The 16,908-nt window shown below is 31.4% G+C and overlaps 1 protein-coding gene across 2 annotated transcripts; it reads right to left on the minus strand.

The window, feature by feature from the left end:
• Nucleotides 1-2,269: 2,269 nt before the first annotated feature.
• On the minus strand, nt 2,270-11,387 carry RAD5 (DNA/RNA helicase protein). Of its 2 annotated transcripts, XM_028073834.2 has the most exons (20): nt 10,765-11,386; nt 10,547-10,680; nt 10,098-10,233; nt 9,862-9,915; nt 9,647-9,772; nt 9,411-9,562; nt 9,139-9,223; nt 8,776-9,048; nt 8,495-8,641; nt 8,250-8,405; nt 7,496-7,563; nt 6,691-6,813; nt 6,519-6,618; nt 6,315-6,427; nt 4,308-4,586; nt 3,967-4,167; nt 3,645-3,738; nt 3,470-3,541; nt 3,035-3,133; nt 2,270-2,858 (listed from the first exon to the last, which is right to left on the minus strand). In XM_028073834.2, the coding sequence occupies exons 1-20, from the start codon at nt 11,227-11,229 to the stop codon at nt 2,736-2,738; spliced, it is 3,000 nt and encodes a 999-aa protein (XP_027929635.2). In that variant the 5' UTR covers nt 11,230-11,386; the 3' UTR covers nt 2,270-2,735. The 2 variants fall into 2 exon arrangements, with proteins under 2 accessions (XP_027929635.2, XP_027929636.1); XM_028073835.2 differs by lacking the exon at nt 3,470-3,541 and having other exon boundaries at nt 10,765-11,387.
• Nucleotides 11,388-16,908: the final 5,521 nt, after the last annotated feature.

The raw sequence follows: 16,908 nt of genomic DNA on the forward strand, positions 1-16,908 counted from the left end.
TTCTTGGAAGACCTTTTTCACTGCTGATGATGGGCTCGATAGAGTTTTTCAAGAAGAAAACGCAATTCTTTGAACAAATAACATAAAGAATCTAAGATTTAATGCCATGTTTTATCTTTTCTTAACCACGAATATTTGCAACCAAACATCTTACCAAAAAAAAGCCAAATTTGAAAAAGTTGTAACAAGATCACAAGATTTGACTTCTTTGTTAAATTTCTTCACTATATCATCAAAGAAAAGTTCTAATAAGCACAATCACAAACACCGAAACACTGATCAATTACTTATCAAAATGTATTCCATTTATTAATCTGCACACAATTCTTGCAAGACCCTTTTCACATTATGGTAACTAAAATCTTGAACAATTATATATAAAAGATGCATATAAAAAAAAAAAAATTCATGTTACCAACGTTAGAAACTATATTTGGTGGAACTGTGGAAGAACTAGGAGGACGTCCTCGACCTCTGCCCCTAAGCATCAACGGAGGTCTACCCCTCTTCTTCATTCGATCTGGAGCCAATGGGATTTTGTTTTTGGATTTATCTCTCTCGGCCATGTTACAAATGCACAAAGAAAGTGATGAAATTGTGACGGTGAGAACTACAATGCTTCAGAATATAGAGGTTATTGCACCTGGTTTCATATATTTATAGCGATAGAGTGATGTTATTACCAGTGAAGAACGAAGGAATGTATCGGATACGTTTGAGTGTGATAGTTGCTTGGCGCCATTATAACTAACTTTTAGAACAGCTTTAGCTTAAATTTTAACGGCTTTTTATTTAGTTTTAACTCAACGAATTAAGTTAACTGACATGTTAGAAATAAAAAGAGGGTTACAGCCAAGCTCTACACAACTGTTACAAGAAGGGTTTTGTTTCTGCATGAGACTTTTCAATGGTACTTAAAAAATTAGAAAATGTATTTTTCACTAGATGCACCATTTGACATTGGACATTAAAAAAGTTATTATTGGGTGTCAAAATAATAGGATCCTTCAAAATTAAGGAGATATAGATTGACATTACTTTAAAAAGAAAAAATACAACTACTTGATAATTCAATATATTAATATTTGAATCATGCTTCTTTTATATTTTAATATAAATTATTAATCTATACTATTATATTGTTAGAATAGGTTGTAAATTAAATGTATTTTGTTTTATATCGTGTCCAAGTATAGTTTTTGAAAAAAAATATTATTTAAATTGATGTCTAGATAAAGAGGTAGCGGAAGATGGTTTTTAACGGGTTAATGGTATATTAGAAGTGATAAGTGTTTTTTAATATCAACAAAATTATAATATTCCTTACACTGTTTTATTTTCTAGGTATGTACAGGTGATGTTAAACTACTGACTTTTGTTAACACCAACGAAATGGCAGAGGAAAAAAAAATTAATTAATCTTTTGTTTCTTGTTTTGTTCAAAAATATTAAGTTGATTTTTCCACTGTTTTTAAGTCTTAATTTAATTCTAATTTTTCTAAAAATAGATACAATTTAGTCATTTTTATTAGACTTTTTGAAATAGATTAAAAGATTTTCATCAAAATTAAAATTGTAAATAATAATTATTTACTTTGTTGATATAATTAATACAATTCTAATATCAATTTTGATGAAAAAATTTTAATTTATTTCAAAAAATTTATTAAAAATAATCAAATTGTATTAATTTTTTAAAAATTAAAACCAAATTAAAATTAAAAAAAGTTGGAGAATTAACTTGATATTGTTTATAAAAACATAGATAAAAGAATAATTAAAAAAAATGTAGAAGGAAAGATATGACTGATTAAAGTGAAAGTGAAGGCTCTAGTGGAACCTGCATGTAATATTTTAAGCAATCCAACCTAAACTGCCATGGGCAATACTGCTGCAAGATGTCAAAATCCTAACCATTGCCATTAGTCAAAGTGATGCAAACAATGTTTAGGATCTTTATGAGCATTTACGTTATTTTTGCTTATGTATTGGGATCGATTGTAAATGAAAAACCTGTTAATTTATTAAGAGATTCAGATCGTTGGCAGATTAATGTCTATTTTCTCCTAATTTTTCAAAACCATGACTAAGGTTTTAGGTTGGCTCTTTCTAACAGTCTTATTGCCTGCTTTAATTTTAAATTCCTTATTCACTTTTAATTTTATTTTTATTTTTTAATATTTGATTCAGTAAAATCGTAACAGCAATCATGATCCAAACGAAATAACTTGAAGGACAAGAAAGGAAACCAGAGAATACACAGACAAGCTTATGAATAATTACTCAAGAACTCTTTCCTTCCAAATTGGGATTAATTCATTTCTAATTACAAAATTGTTGAATTATGTACATAACACTTGACATGAAATTAGATTGACAAAGCAAGAAATATATTACAAATTTAATTTTATAATCTACCCAAGTCCAAACATGAAGGGGGGTTTCCCTTATTTTTCAAATTAAAATATCAAAGGGAAATAAGCCCCTCTATTTCCTCCCTTTCCACTCGTTCCCCTCTCCCAAACAGAACATTGCACCAAAGGTTTTGATCAAGATATCCACTAATCTTGATCTTGGTATGGAAGTTGCAAGCTAAAGATGCATCTTCATGTTACAAGTCACATGCACCTTGTAGTCACCAGCACTTGAGAACAAAAGAAGACCAGAGGGATCAAAAATTGTGAAAGTGCTGATGCACCTAACAGCAAGCAAAGATGTTTCCACTGCTCAGTAGTCTAAGTAAAAAGCATCTTTAACTCCTCAATGCGCGCACTTCGAAACTCTTGATCAGTCAAGGCACCAGAAATCACTCGTTGTTTACGTGCTTTTACTGCTTCCATTCTCTCCTCAACGGTCCCCTGCAATGTTAAATGCAAAACAAATGCCACATTCAAGTCAAAAATAAGTTAATACTTGATACCAAGGTAAAAACTCACAAAATTAACGGGCCTGGTAAAAATAGTAAAACAAAAAAAACAATAATAATACAACCATGATATGAGCATGATTTTCCAAATCGGGACATTAAGCATACCTTCACAATAAACCGTGTAATGGTCACCTTCTTTGTTTGTCCAATGCGATGAATACGCATAACGGCTTGTTCCTCAACAGCTGGATTCCACCATGGGTCCTGTCCAAAGCGAAGAAGCTATCTATAATCCATAAAACTGGAAAACAAAATACTTTCCAAATGGCAACAATAATAATATCACTATATATCCACTTGATTGGTTATCCATAAAACATTCGGATAAAACTTTCAGAATTCTATACACTCACTAAAGATCACCAGTTTTGGTCACTATTTTAATTTTTGTAAGTGCATCAAATGCTGGTAATAATAATTTTGTCAAGGATGCAGCCAATTTGATCAAAAGCTCACATCATGCGGGCCATATCCAATTATTCAAATTCAAATTTATTACACTATCCACGAGTGATTTGATAAGAAATAGTTTGTGCATACCATGACAAAAGCATTAGAAGCAGCAGTTACATTTATACCCATTCCACCAACTTTTAGTGACATTAACAAAACCTGATGCATGCAAGAAATAGGTACTGGTCATATATAGTCAATGCATTGAACCAGTCACTCTACAATGTCAAGGTAAAAAAACTGAGAGGAAGAAGCTCAAGACCAGAGTCGTGCTGTCCTCTGAAAATTGCTTGATAACTTTCTCCCGCTGCTGCTGACTCAGAGTCCCATCAAGACGAACAAATGAAATGTTATTCCTGTAGATGAGTTAATTCACAAAGAAAGAAACCTCCTTGGTATTTTCATTGAAAAAATGTATTAAACGAATAGAAGGGTAACTGCGCTCATAACAATCATCAAAGCTGACATCAACTTAGAAAGAACGATAATAATACAACACAACGTAGAATCAACTGAGTTTCTCTCCCACAGGAAAGCATCTACCCAAGAATATGATATGATTCAACCAGCAACAAAAATCTTACCGAGTGAAAGGGATCTGCAAGAGGTCAAGAAAAGCAGTCCACTGGCTGAAAACAATGCTTTTGGAGCCTGACAAGCGAAGATTTTGAAGTTCACTCAAAAGAGCAGTTACCTTGCATGACTCTACCCAGTTCTTCTCAATATCCACCTGAAACCGATTTTCAGTAGGGGCAGTGATTAGATCCTGCCTGTTGACTGCTTTCCTGTAAATCAAACAATATGTACCATAACCAAGATTCATCAGAAAAATACTGCAATAAAAACAATATTGAACTTCCTTCATTCAAAAGTTAAGAAGAAGATAGAAGATATCCAAAATTCTAATAGAATAGCTTGACAATACCTACAAACAGGACATAGGCCAGAAGTAGCATTTCGCAAACTTGCCAAGAGGCATTCCCGGCATAAGCGGTGAGCGCAAGGGGTCAACACTGCATCTTCAAATGCTTCAAGGCATATTGGACACTCTCCTTGCTCCCCTTTACGTAGCTCCTCCACAACTTCTTGAACATAAGCCCGTGAAGGTGCCTCTTTTACTTCACCATCCGAAGCATTATATGTTCCTCTAAGGAAGCGCTTAGCTAGTTTGTTTAGATCCGCAAAATCTTGAGTATCACCTCGACTAAATGAATCAATTGGTAACATGACAATAAGCTAACTTCTGAAGAGTAAACAACTTTATAGTACAAGGGTCAAAGAAATCATAATCACAAGAGTGTTTCCCAATCACATTTTAAACAAAAAAAATTAAAAAAAAAACTCCCCATGTGTTTGGGGGATATTAAATTGGATGATGAATAGATCACTAAAAAAGAAAATCCTTGTTTGTCCATTGATTCCTCATGGATGGATGTGCGTGAATATTTTTATGAAGGAGCTCCAATCAAAAAAAGGAAGAGGGGTAATCATTTCTATTTAGAATTTATAGAAATTAGAACTTATAAGTTCAACAAACAAGAACTAACTTTATTTCTTTTTCTTTTTCTAATGTATGTCCTAGAAACTTAAATGCCAAGACCAATAAAAGTGGAACGTAGTAGGAAATGAGGAAGAAGTTGAAGACATTGAAGAAGGGGAAGAACTTTCAATAGAAGATGAATAAAACCTGAGCGATGTAGATCTTGGAGAGGAAGAGAATGAAATGAATGATTAGGATAGAATCTTTTTCTGTTTGTGGTTGTTTAGTATGTATAAGCAACAACCATGATTTGCAACAATTGAGCAGTAGTTATAACGCAAAATTTGCTTAGTACCATATAACCATAGTTATAGGAATCTTATGTAATAACCACACTTTTTTTTGAAAACTGTGTTGCTGAAATTAGATGAAATAGAAGATGAATATAACCAGAGCGTTGTAGATCTTGGAAAGGAAGAGGATGAATAGAATCTTTTTTTGTTTGTGGTTGTTTAGTATGTATAAGCAACAACCATGGTTTGCAGTAATTGTGCAGTAGCTATAACGCAAAATTTGTTTAGGAGCAGATAGCCATAGTTATACAACTTTTATGTAACAACCTGATACAAATGAAGGAAAAAGAGTAGAAGGACAAAGTAGGAAAATCCACCAGGTTTATAAGAAAGAAGTGGAAACCCATCATTTAGGGACCCTAGCTCACATCCATGATTCTGTAATAAATAAAAAGGGCTGATGTGGCAAGTGTGAAAGAGTGTGGGTACCGTCATTAGAGGAGAGAGGGAATAAAGTTGTGAGGAGGGGGAATTTGAGAGGGGGGATTTTTGGGCTTAGGGACTTTTGGGAACAGAGAGATTGCTCTATGGTTTTGTCTTCATTGTTGAATTTGAAAATATACAATATACTTGTATTCCCTTGTTTTCTCTATTGTTCTACGTCAATACCTATCACAACCACACTGTTTTTTTGAAAACTGTTGCTGAAATTGGCTAGTAAATACAAATAGATACAACCACTCTTTTTGACTATGAGCTTGTTTTGTTATTAATTGTATATGTTAAATTTTGTAATGTTTATGAATCTTATGATACGAAATGATTCATGCTTCAAAATGTAAACTGACCATCATCCAGCATGCCATTATTGTATTATCATTATGATCAACTTGTGTAGTGTGCTAAACTTTTACTACTCTCAAATTCAACTTGGAAACTATAATTAGAATACAGTATATCTCAAAGATCAGTTCGAAAACTAAACAAACCTGAACAATAAACTCCTTATATTATCTTATGAAGGGCATGGAGTTGGCCAAAATAATTATAAAAATTTTAACAGATTAATTGTTAGCACAACATGTGCTTAAAAATCAATTGATCAGACAAGATGCTTACAATAACTGGTGCTGGCAGCGAAATTTCAGTACAAAATTACCTCATTACAAGAAATGGATGATCACAACATTGCCGAAGACGTAAAAGTAACTCCAATATTGAAGCGTAATTATGAAGAACACGTCCTTGCTCAACAAACTGATCAAACTTTACCTGCATAAATTTCATCAACAGATTGGATCAGTGTGACTTGTTTCAATGCCAAATAATAAGGTAAAAATATTAAATTAGAAATTCAGAATACCTTAGATCTTTTGAATAGAGCTCCATAAAAGTCCTGTTCAGATTCTGTCTGTTCACAGTAAACTACCTGCATATCAGCTGGAGGCAGAACTAAAATGGGCCTGCGACAAATGATAAGTTAATAGAATAAACTACACGTTAAAATAGCAAAGGTCTTTAACCAGATCACTGACTTGCCCTCTCGATCTGTACTATGTTTGGTTCTCCTCAACATAATTGGCTTCAAAATTGATTGAACTAACTTGAGCCCTCTTTCATCACCACCCTCAAATGGTTTCTGAATAAGTTTGTTCCACCTGGATAGTCATATAAAGCAAATTTTCATAGACAGTCCAGTAGTTCAGCCACATACCTACTTGAAAAGATTGAACAATCAAGGTAATAAACAGAGTAGTGATAACTTCTAATAAAATGTTTTCCCACTACAAATTATTTGCCTCAGATGACTATGTTAAACAATCATGACATCCAACTTGGCCCATACTTCGCACTCCAGTTTAATTAGACAAATTTAGACAAAGAAACATTACCTTCAAGGTGTGAAATTTTTCGTCCATAGATGCCATTGTAATCAACCAACAGAAGTTTGAAAGGCTAAGTAAAAAAGATGGTCAATAAGACCACTTGTCTTAAGCTTACACAAGATTTATGATAAAAATCATAAACTGCATGTACAAGTCTTGTTACCATTGTTATTCTTTTCAATCCTTGAAAGAAATATTGAAAAGTCCAACTTCTCTAGAACGTACAATATTCTAAAACTGTTCGAATTTTGAATCAAAACTTCAATTTACACAATATTTAACCTCCCCTCCCCACAAAAAAAAAAAAAATCTAAATCTAGCACTATTCACCATCAAAAAATGGCCTTCAGAAATAAAAGAATAAATAAACAGTTAAAAAAGCCTAATCCTGAAGAGGAAAGAGGAGAAAAGTAGAGAACATGGACATAATAAAGACAAATAAAGATGATTTTACCAGGCCCAATGACCCCAAGGTTCTATTCTCAGAAACCGCAGAAGACTGTAAATATCCTGGAGGCTGTTCTGTATATTAAAAAGGGCTCATGTCAGGAACCATAAAAACTACATCTGTCATGAGACTCTGGACTACTCCAAAATAAGCCAATACAAATACATAAGCAGCAGGTCAGATGAAAACTTTGGACTCATTTGGAAAAGAAATCCCAAAATTCATGTTTAACCTTACGGAAAAAGTTTTTCATACCCAAATCATTTGGAATTGAAAAAAGAATATAAAGTATTCCAAAAACTAAGGGTTTGACAGCATTGTCAGGTATGTGTATCGTAGACCGAGGGTTATATTGTTTAAACACAATTTCCAACTGACAGCACTATAATAAAAACATTAATAATGATGGTACTAAGATGTCATAGAAAGATTTTAGAATTTCCAGCTCCACAACTCAGCACAAATGAGCAAGCCCTAATCAACCAGGAAACTACAATGACATGGATAGAATCTAATTATACAACCCAAAGATGGAAACTGCAAGACACTGTCAAAGCTAAATAAAGATTTTATAAGTTTAACTAAATAAAGCAGTTTTGGTGTCAATCAAAGGTTTATGCCATATCAAGTTGATGCATCACATAATTTGGGATCAGTATAAAAATGTTTATTCAGAGTAAATTAATGAGATAATTAATCTACATATACAAAAAAGAAATTAGTCAGCCGTGAGATAGAGAAAGACTCCATTATAATACACCTGAATTGGGGTGCCTGTTAGACACCAACGTCTGTCAGCAATTAGAGCAGCAGCTGCAACAGAAACTTGGCTTTTAGAAGATTTTATGGTATGTGCTTCATCAAGAACAACTCTAAACCACCGAACTGAGAAGAGTCCACCATTATCATCTGCATTCTGTACATAGGACAGATATTCACTAGTTGAAAAGTCTTGAGAGATGAAGTAAATAGGCACATCAGAGATAGTATACAGGTTTCAACTACCTCACTGGAAAATTCAGAGGCCAAAATTCCATATGTAGTAATTACAACATCACTCTGAGTGAGACTTTTTGCATCTTTTGGCCTACTTTGTCCATAGTGAACATATAGAGACAGAGATCCCGGGTGCACGTGAGTTTCAATCTCTGCCTGGAGAAATTGAAATATGTTCAGAAATGGAAAGCATTTGACTTACTCTATACATCCCACATCTGAATACAATGTGAAATTACTTTGAAGTGGAGAAAAGCAAGAGAGCTTCCTATTACAGACAACACTAATACCTTCCATTGCCCAAGAAGAGTCATCGGACATATTATCAAGTTGCCACCACTTGTTAGAGAGTTCATTTGCTTTGTTGGCTTATCAAAACCAGAAAATTTGGTTGCCTTCTTGGGTATGTTTGAAAAAGTGTGCACATTATCACTAACTTCACCACCTTCAGTAAAGGACTTGGCCATGGGTTGATTGCCTACTGCTTCACCCTTTCCTGAATGGGCAACTAGAAGGGATATGGTCATGATGGTCTTTCCAAGCCCCATAGCATCTGCCAAAATCTTCAAATTCACAACAAAATAAGACATCACAAATGTTGAACAATGGCAAAGCAAGAAAATTTTCCAGGGTTAATTCCTGAAGAAACATACTCCTCCTCTGGCCATTTGAAGGGTGCTGGGAAATTCTATTGTAGCTTCACCAGAAAATGCATTCAAGTAAACGATAAGCTCCCTCCTAAAAAGTACATGAACAAATACTTCATCAAAACCACTCATTGGTTTTTCTATGTGTGCATTAAACACGATTTTAAATTGTGATCCACAACCACAATTGTGGCCTCATCTAATGCATTTGTCCATAATTCGGTACCCACAATGAAAACAGAATTTCAAACCATGATATTAAATAACCACTGGCATACTTGTCAACAAGGCGATATGCCTCCCAACATGGATGGAGGGTTGTTGCAGTCTCATCCATGCATTGTCCCTTCTCCATCTGGATCATCCAATAAAGTGCCTGCTTTTGATAAGGTCGTAGATCGCACAGAAGATTAACAGGGGGGTCCATTTCCTGAACAACACTAAATGGTTAAAGATTATTGCACCATTTGTATGCATAAGTAAAACAGAGCATGTTATTCTAAGAATATAGCACCTCTAACTCTGCACTGGATCCAACACCAACAATATTCTCAACCTCAGTTTCAGAAATTGAATCCTCATTGTCATTCTCATTGCCATTTTGAGAAGGATCCTCAAACTTGACACGTGGTAAAGTTACCTGGAGAGAATATATCTGGTTAAAGAAAGGTACCATGCAAAAATGGTTGCAGAAATAGTCATAAACCAATTATATCTATAGTTTTGTACCCTTTCACTGAGAGGACGCTTATTGGAATAGAAATCGCCTGGAGTTAACTCTGCCTAAAAATCAAGTAATGGAAGTCAATATTTGAGAACAATTCCTCAGAGTTACTTGAGAGTTACCTTATCCAACAATACAAGCTAACTCTGCAGGCATTAAGAAAATATCACAACTTTCAACTAAATATACCACCCTTATAACAAACGTTAACAGGAAACAGAAACATAGGACCAACAATCACCTTTTTAAAAGGGTTTAAACCCAGCAACCGAAACAGTGTTGGCAGCGGATGAAACACAGATTCATCAGTTGAGTTGGTAGCATCCTTGAGAGAAACCTGGTGATGCTTACCAAACATTGAACTATTGATAAATACACTGAAAGAGATCCCAAAAGAAGGCAGAAGTCAGTTTGCACCATCAAAAACATGGTTTAGAAACAATCTTTGTCATAAACACTCCTCCAGGAAATTAAAATTATAAGGAAACAACGAAATAAGCTTTCTGGTAATAGAGTTAACTTAAAGTTGTCTCATTAATTTCTTCAAAATTTAATTTTTATCTTGCATACTAGTTATAGATTATGAAAAACTCGTTTCACTATTTAGTAATAAGTTTATCTAAAACTTCCCACAAAGTAACAAGGTAACTATAATCTGTGACATGGCATCTCACATTGAACAGTGCATACCTTACTGACAAAATAATGGAGTCCATGATGCCCAAAACTTGAGGACCAAATTTACACTTCCCCTCAATCCTAACCTTCTGATCTCGCACCAGAGGCAAAAGACACCGAGCCCATTCATTTGGTATTCTCCCAATCTGCCAAAACCCAAAAAAACAGTTAATAAAAACAACAACACAAATTCATCTGATCAAACTCCACCACCTCCTACACAACACAACCTCCCCAGCTTGTTCAGTAGAGAACCGAACAATCTCCGAACATGCCGCAGTCCGTCCAAAGCCCTTTCCTGTACTGGGGGAGGATAACTTCTTCGTCGGAAACTTGAAGATCACAGCTTCATCTGTATTTATAGTTCTCCCTTTACACGTAGACAAACCCGTCACTTCCCCGCAACTCACCAACCACCAATCATCACTGTTGTTATCAATGCGTTGTTCACTGGAGCTAGGCTTGGTGACTATAGGAGGGGAAGGGGAGGGTTTTGGAGGAGAGACTGAACGGTGATTGTTGGGGCGCGTAAGGTTCAATCTTGGGGCGGTGTGAGTGTCCAAGATGATGTTGATGGCCGCATTGACGTCGTTTTTGGCCATGTGGAGTGCTCTGATGATATCCATGTCGGTGAATTCTGAACCCACGATGGATCTCACGGTGGACAGGTGGTGGTCGCTGACCTTGCTTCCCATCGGAACCCTAACCCTAAGTTCTTGGTTTCGCAATAAAGAGTTTGAAAAATTGATAGAAAAAAAAAATGGAGAAAGACAACACAGTTCTAAACCCCAAAAGACCCGCCAGAAGTGAGTGATAGTGAATAATGAAGGACTCTGTTATTGTTTTGACATTATTTGCCTTGCATTCCCGCCATATCTATTATCTCATTTTATTATGTTCATATTAATTACAACCTCCTTCACACTTTATTGATCACAATTTTTTGTTATTGCCTCTAGATATTTTATTTTTATTTTAAAAATTTGAATAAAACAAAATGAACAAAATTGCAGTATTTAAATTTGTGAACAAATATTATACAATTGTCTTAAAAATATCAAATTAATTTAAGTAAAGTTTGAATATGAAAGTAAAAAGTTTAAGTATTCATATTATATAACTCACAAGAAGAAAAGTTCATTTTTGTATTGTGTTTAATTAATTCAATATTTAATATAAATTTGTTTGCATCTAAATTAAAATATTTAAAGATTTTTTCCTATTAAAAAAAATTAATTAAAAAAAACTCTCAATAGTATTTTAATATTGTGTTTTCAGATGTTTGTGTGAAAAACATAAAAATGGGATATTTTAATACATATGTGTAACTGACTGTCAACTTTATGACACAAAGGAAAGTCTTTTCTCAAATTAAAATTAAAAAGTTAAAGTTAAAAATGTTTAAAAAATATTTTTATGTTATATTATTTGAAATACAAGTATACATGAAATAAGTGTTTTACTTTCATAGATGGTGAATAAAATATTAATTTGAGATATATATTATAAATTTCCCCACTTTTCTATCTACTTCGTTTGATTTGGTATATATTACAAAAGAATAAGTAAAAATTAATTTTGAAATTATTTAAAGTACCAAAATTATTAGAAAAAAAAAACGCAAATTCCGCAAGTTTTATAAATGGTAAATACACTATTTCAGGTAACAAACTCATGTATAATATATAATGAAAAAATAATGTATCCTCAGAGATTTTCTAGTACTAGATATTTTCCTTAACCTAGTTGTACATTCTAGAACATGCTACATACAGATGATAAAAAAATTAAATAGCTGTAAAATTGCTTAAAGTACCAAGATTACTAGTAAAAAGGTACGAATTATATTAATTAAATAACTACACGTAAATAAGTTACTTCAAGTAATAAATCCACAAATGAAATAAAATATAAATATAAAATATACATTTTAAATGATTTCTTAGTTATAGCAATTTTTTCCTGTTAATTTGCACACTAACATTATAATATGCAAGTAACATAATAATGAGTACATATATTACTTTTAATTAACAAATTCATGAATCAAATATTGCAGAAAAATTGATGTACTTTAAAAATAATCTAATTGTAGTCTTTTTTTCTTATCTAATTCTAGGAATATAATACAGGACAACCATAAAAAAAGTTAAATAATTTTGAAAGTATTCAAAACACCATTTTTTTTTTATAAAAAACGCAAATTATGTTAGTTTGAACTTGCAAAACTATGGGTACATTATTGATTTCAAATAATAAACAAATTGAAGAAGAAAATAATACACTTTTAAATATTCTGTAGTCATTGCCACTTTTAAAAATGTAGTTCATTTGTTTCAGGACATGTAAAAGGACTGAAAGGGTTAAATAATTGTAAAATTATTCAAAGTACAAGTTTTTTTATATATATTTTAATAAAATAACCATAAAATAGTTTTTCTTTCATTGACTCTAATTTAATTATAATAAAATATTTTATTTTTATCGTAAATGCTTCCAAAATCATAGAAAATATCTCTCACGCATAATTTACTCACATAATTTACTCATGAGTTCATAGTATCAAATTCAACATATGGTGTCATATTTAATTATCGTTCAAAGTAACATCTAGTAACTTAAATATGTTTTCTTATTTTTTATTATTTTAGTCATTCGCTTTCTTTTGTTTTCTCTATTATTATATAAAATTACGTCCATGAAATACAAAGTATTTTAATGAAATAATATTTGTTTTTATTAAAGAATAATGAGGTTTTTTTTTATATAACTAGGCAATTCTAAAGTCTAAATTACAAAAACACGAAAGTTTTTAAAAAAATAAAAAATAAACAAAATCCTGTAAGGATTACGAGATAGTTTGAAGAAGTTGTACATCTAAAGACGATTTTGCTAATTCAAATAATCAAAACCTGCACAAAATGAAAGTTGTGTGAGGTGTTCATAACTTTCACAAATAAGTCAATATGTAAGGGCCGGCTTGGCAACATTCAATTGAGATCGGAAGTTGTGGACGAGGTGAATGACCTTCACAGTGTGCTATGGTTATAGTAGTGAAAGTGTGTAAATGATGTGGTTAATGCGATAGATTGATTAAGAAAAAGTAAATGAATGTGTAATCTGAACAGAGTGACCAACTTTGAAAGGAATTTGGATTCTTTGTTAGTTTTGTTGCGTTGTTCATCTATTGTGTATTTATAATATACTGATTATCATAAATTTTGACGTTTTAAAATATATTAAAAAGATATTTAAAATATCTACACAGTATATTTTTAATGCTCATTGAATAACAACACCAAAATAATCAGTAAAAAATCTAAACTCTTTTGAAAGTTGTGTTTAGCTCTTCATTTTCTTTTCTATCGTGAACCATGGTCCAGAATAACATTACCAAACAATTACCGAAAGTCAATAGTCTCCTCACAACTTTTATTTTGACTTGATTTTGACCATTTGACTTAGCAAACAAAATCGTTTAAGGATGCATGACTTCTTCAAATTAAGTAGTAACCCCTTACCCCTTGCATGACTTGTCTATTTGTCAAAATGTTTTCAAACTTGCTTAATTTTGTAATTTAGGCTTCAAGATAACTTAGTTGGGTAAACAAACCTACAAATATTCAAAATAATAATATTTTGTCAATTTTAATTCGTTGTATACTTTTTTAGCAAATTTGTTAAATTTTCAACTTTATATTATTATCCTATTGAGGTGAAGTTATTAACGAAAATATTGTGTGGAAATATTATTTCAAATTAAATGAAAAAGCACCTTAATTAAAATTACACTGAATAATCTTATTTAATAGTATAATACTATATTATTATAATTTTAAATTCAAGAAATTAAAATATTATTATTTTAAGTTATAAACCAAGTATGTTTTGTCAATTTTATTTATTAAATAAATTGTTTCTTTCACTTTTTGTAGTTTCACATATTCTCTTAGCTTTTATAAAGTTTTGTAATTGTCATAATCTTTGCATCATTTTTATCCTCACATTTTATGAATAAATATATGACGTTCTAGATTATGTTATGATGTGGTTGACCAGGTTGCAAAGTAAATTAAATGTAATAATATTTATGAGATGAACAAATTGGAAAGTAAGTGAGAAACATCGTTGAAGGTAAAGAATATCATACATTCATCATAAGGTGGGTGAATAAAATCAGTAAAAAGTTTATGACTTGACAAAATTTGTAAGTTTACAGACTAAAAACATAATTGGTTTTTTTGTATATTTTGAGGTTTATTTAAACTGTAATTTATAAAAATGAGTCGGTTGAATTTTTGTTTTTGTAAAATTGGATTAAGTCGTTAGGGCAGAGGACGACATTACAGGTGAAGTCGTCCTCCACCTTACCGATTTTTTTTTTTTTAAAAAGCAAAACCGTAATGTGAAAGACCGATTTTTATTTACGTAAAAAGTGAAGTCATCCTTGCACATTACGATTTCACTTTTAATTTTTTTTATATATTTTTTTAACCAAAGAGGGAAAGGTTGATGACATATCTTTGAAGGCCATGAATGATAAACTTTTCCATGTGTCAGGGCACTTGGTCATGATAAATACAAGCTGGCCCAAATTTGGAATCCAATATACCATAATTGTTGATGTGAGTGCACTGTTGAGGCCAAACTTGAACTGAACAGTTAGAAGCCATGACAGTAAAACGTGTAGAGAAATTGAAACCGTTGCAAGGTAGGCGATGATCTTGTTCTTGCTTTGTAATTGCAGGAACATTAGGCAAGTGGATGAGACAACGAAAGAAATGTAACGGTAAAAAAATATATAAAAAAAGAAAATTAAAAGTGAAGTAGTCATGTACGAAGACGACTTCACCTTTTACGGTAAATAGAAACCGGCCTCTTACAACAGGGTTTCATTTTTTGAAAAAAAAAAAACCGGTAGGGTGAAGGACGATTTCACTTGTAATGTCGTCCTCCGCCCTAACGACTTAACCCAATTTTAAAAAAAAAAAATTAACTGACCCATTTTTACAAATTACAGTTTAAATAGACCCCAAAATAAAAAAAAGCCAACATAATTCATCCAACAAAAAACATATATTGGTTAATTATAGAAGAATGGAGAATGCACATCTCATAAACATAAAAAAGGACTATTTAGACGTGAAAAGGTATTAGATCATGTGTTGAATCATCCTCCGAAAACTTTAAGGTATATAATATTATTTATTATATATGTCTCTTTATTTGCATATCAATTAATTAAAGGAGGTAGTTGATATTGGATTTGCATTACAAAAAAAATTGTGAGAGAACATCCTAGTCCATAATCAGTGAAAACACACATGTTTACCTTTTCGTAATAATAACAAATAATGAAATTATAACTATAAAAATAAATAAAAATAATTTTTATCATTTAATTATAGAGAGTTTTTATTTAGTTTGTAGATGATTTTTCTTTGAAACAGTTAAATTTAAAAAAACCAGTTAAATTTTAAAAATTAGTTAAATTTAAATAAAACGGTAACTTGAAAAATAAACATAAAAAAAATTAGACACGGATATTCCCTTCATACACAGGTTTAGATAAAAAAGATAATATAATTCAAACAATAAATAAAAGCCTCTTAAATTAAAAATATTATTCTTGCTATGTTATCTGATTTTCTGAAATAAATTTTTATATCCTCTTATGAAATGAGTTAATTTTTTAAATTAAGTCGTTAATAAATAAAAACAATATCGGAAGATATTGTAAATTATTTATCAAAATTTTAAACGATGTACAAATTTTTAATTATTTTATCATATATTTTATTTGCATATCAATTAATTAAAAGAGTAGATGAAGTTGTATTTGCATTACAGAAGAATTTGTGAGAGAACACCCTAGCTAAAAATAATAAAATGAATAATATACTTCAAACAATATATAAAAGCCTCTTAAAATTTAAAATATCATTCTTGCAATGTTAGCCCATTTTCTAAAATAAATTGTTATCTCCTTTTGTAAAACGAGTTTAATTTTTTAAATTAAAGTCGTTAATAAATAAAAACTATCTCAGAAGATATTATAAATTATTTATGAAAAATTTAAACAATCTACATATTTTAAATTTTTATTTATTATAGATTTAATTATTATATAATTTATATATTTACAAATATTTTTGTTATAAATTGTTATTATATAAAGTTGAAATAACAAACATAAATTGAGATTCAACAAACGTAGTAGTAGATTTTACCAGCAAGATACAGAGAGAATGAGATTTGACGGAATGATTATACTAAAAGTTAAAATGGTTAAAAATATATGAATTACAGAACGTGCGTTTGACTCGTCCGAGTGAAATCGGCAACACGGACTCGACGTGGGATAACCACAACAA

This window comes from Vigna unguiculata, chromosome 5 (genome assembly GCF_037176805.1).
Source record: "Vigna unguiculata cultivar grain cowpea cultivar isolate G323 ecotype 2 chromosome 5, ASM3717680v1, whole genome shotgun sequence".
NCBI lineage: Eukaryota > Viridiplantae > Streptophyta > Magnoliopsida > Fabales > Fabaceae > Vigna > Vigna unguiculata.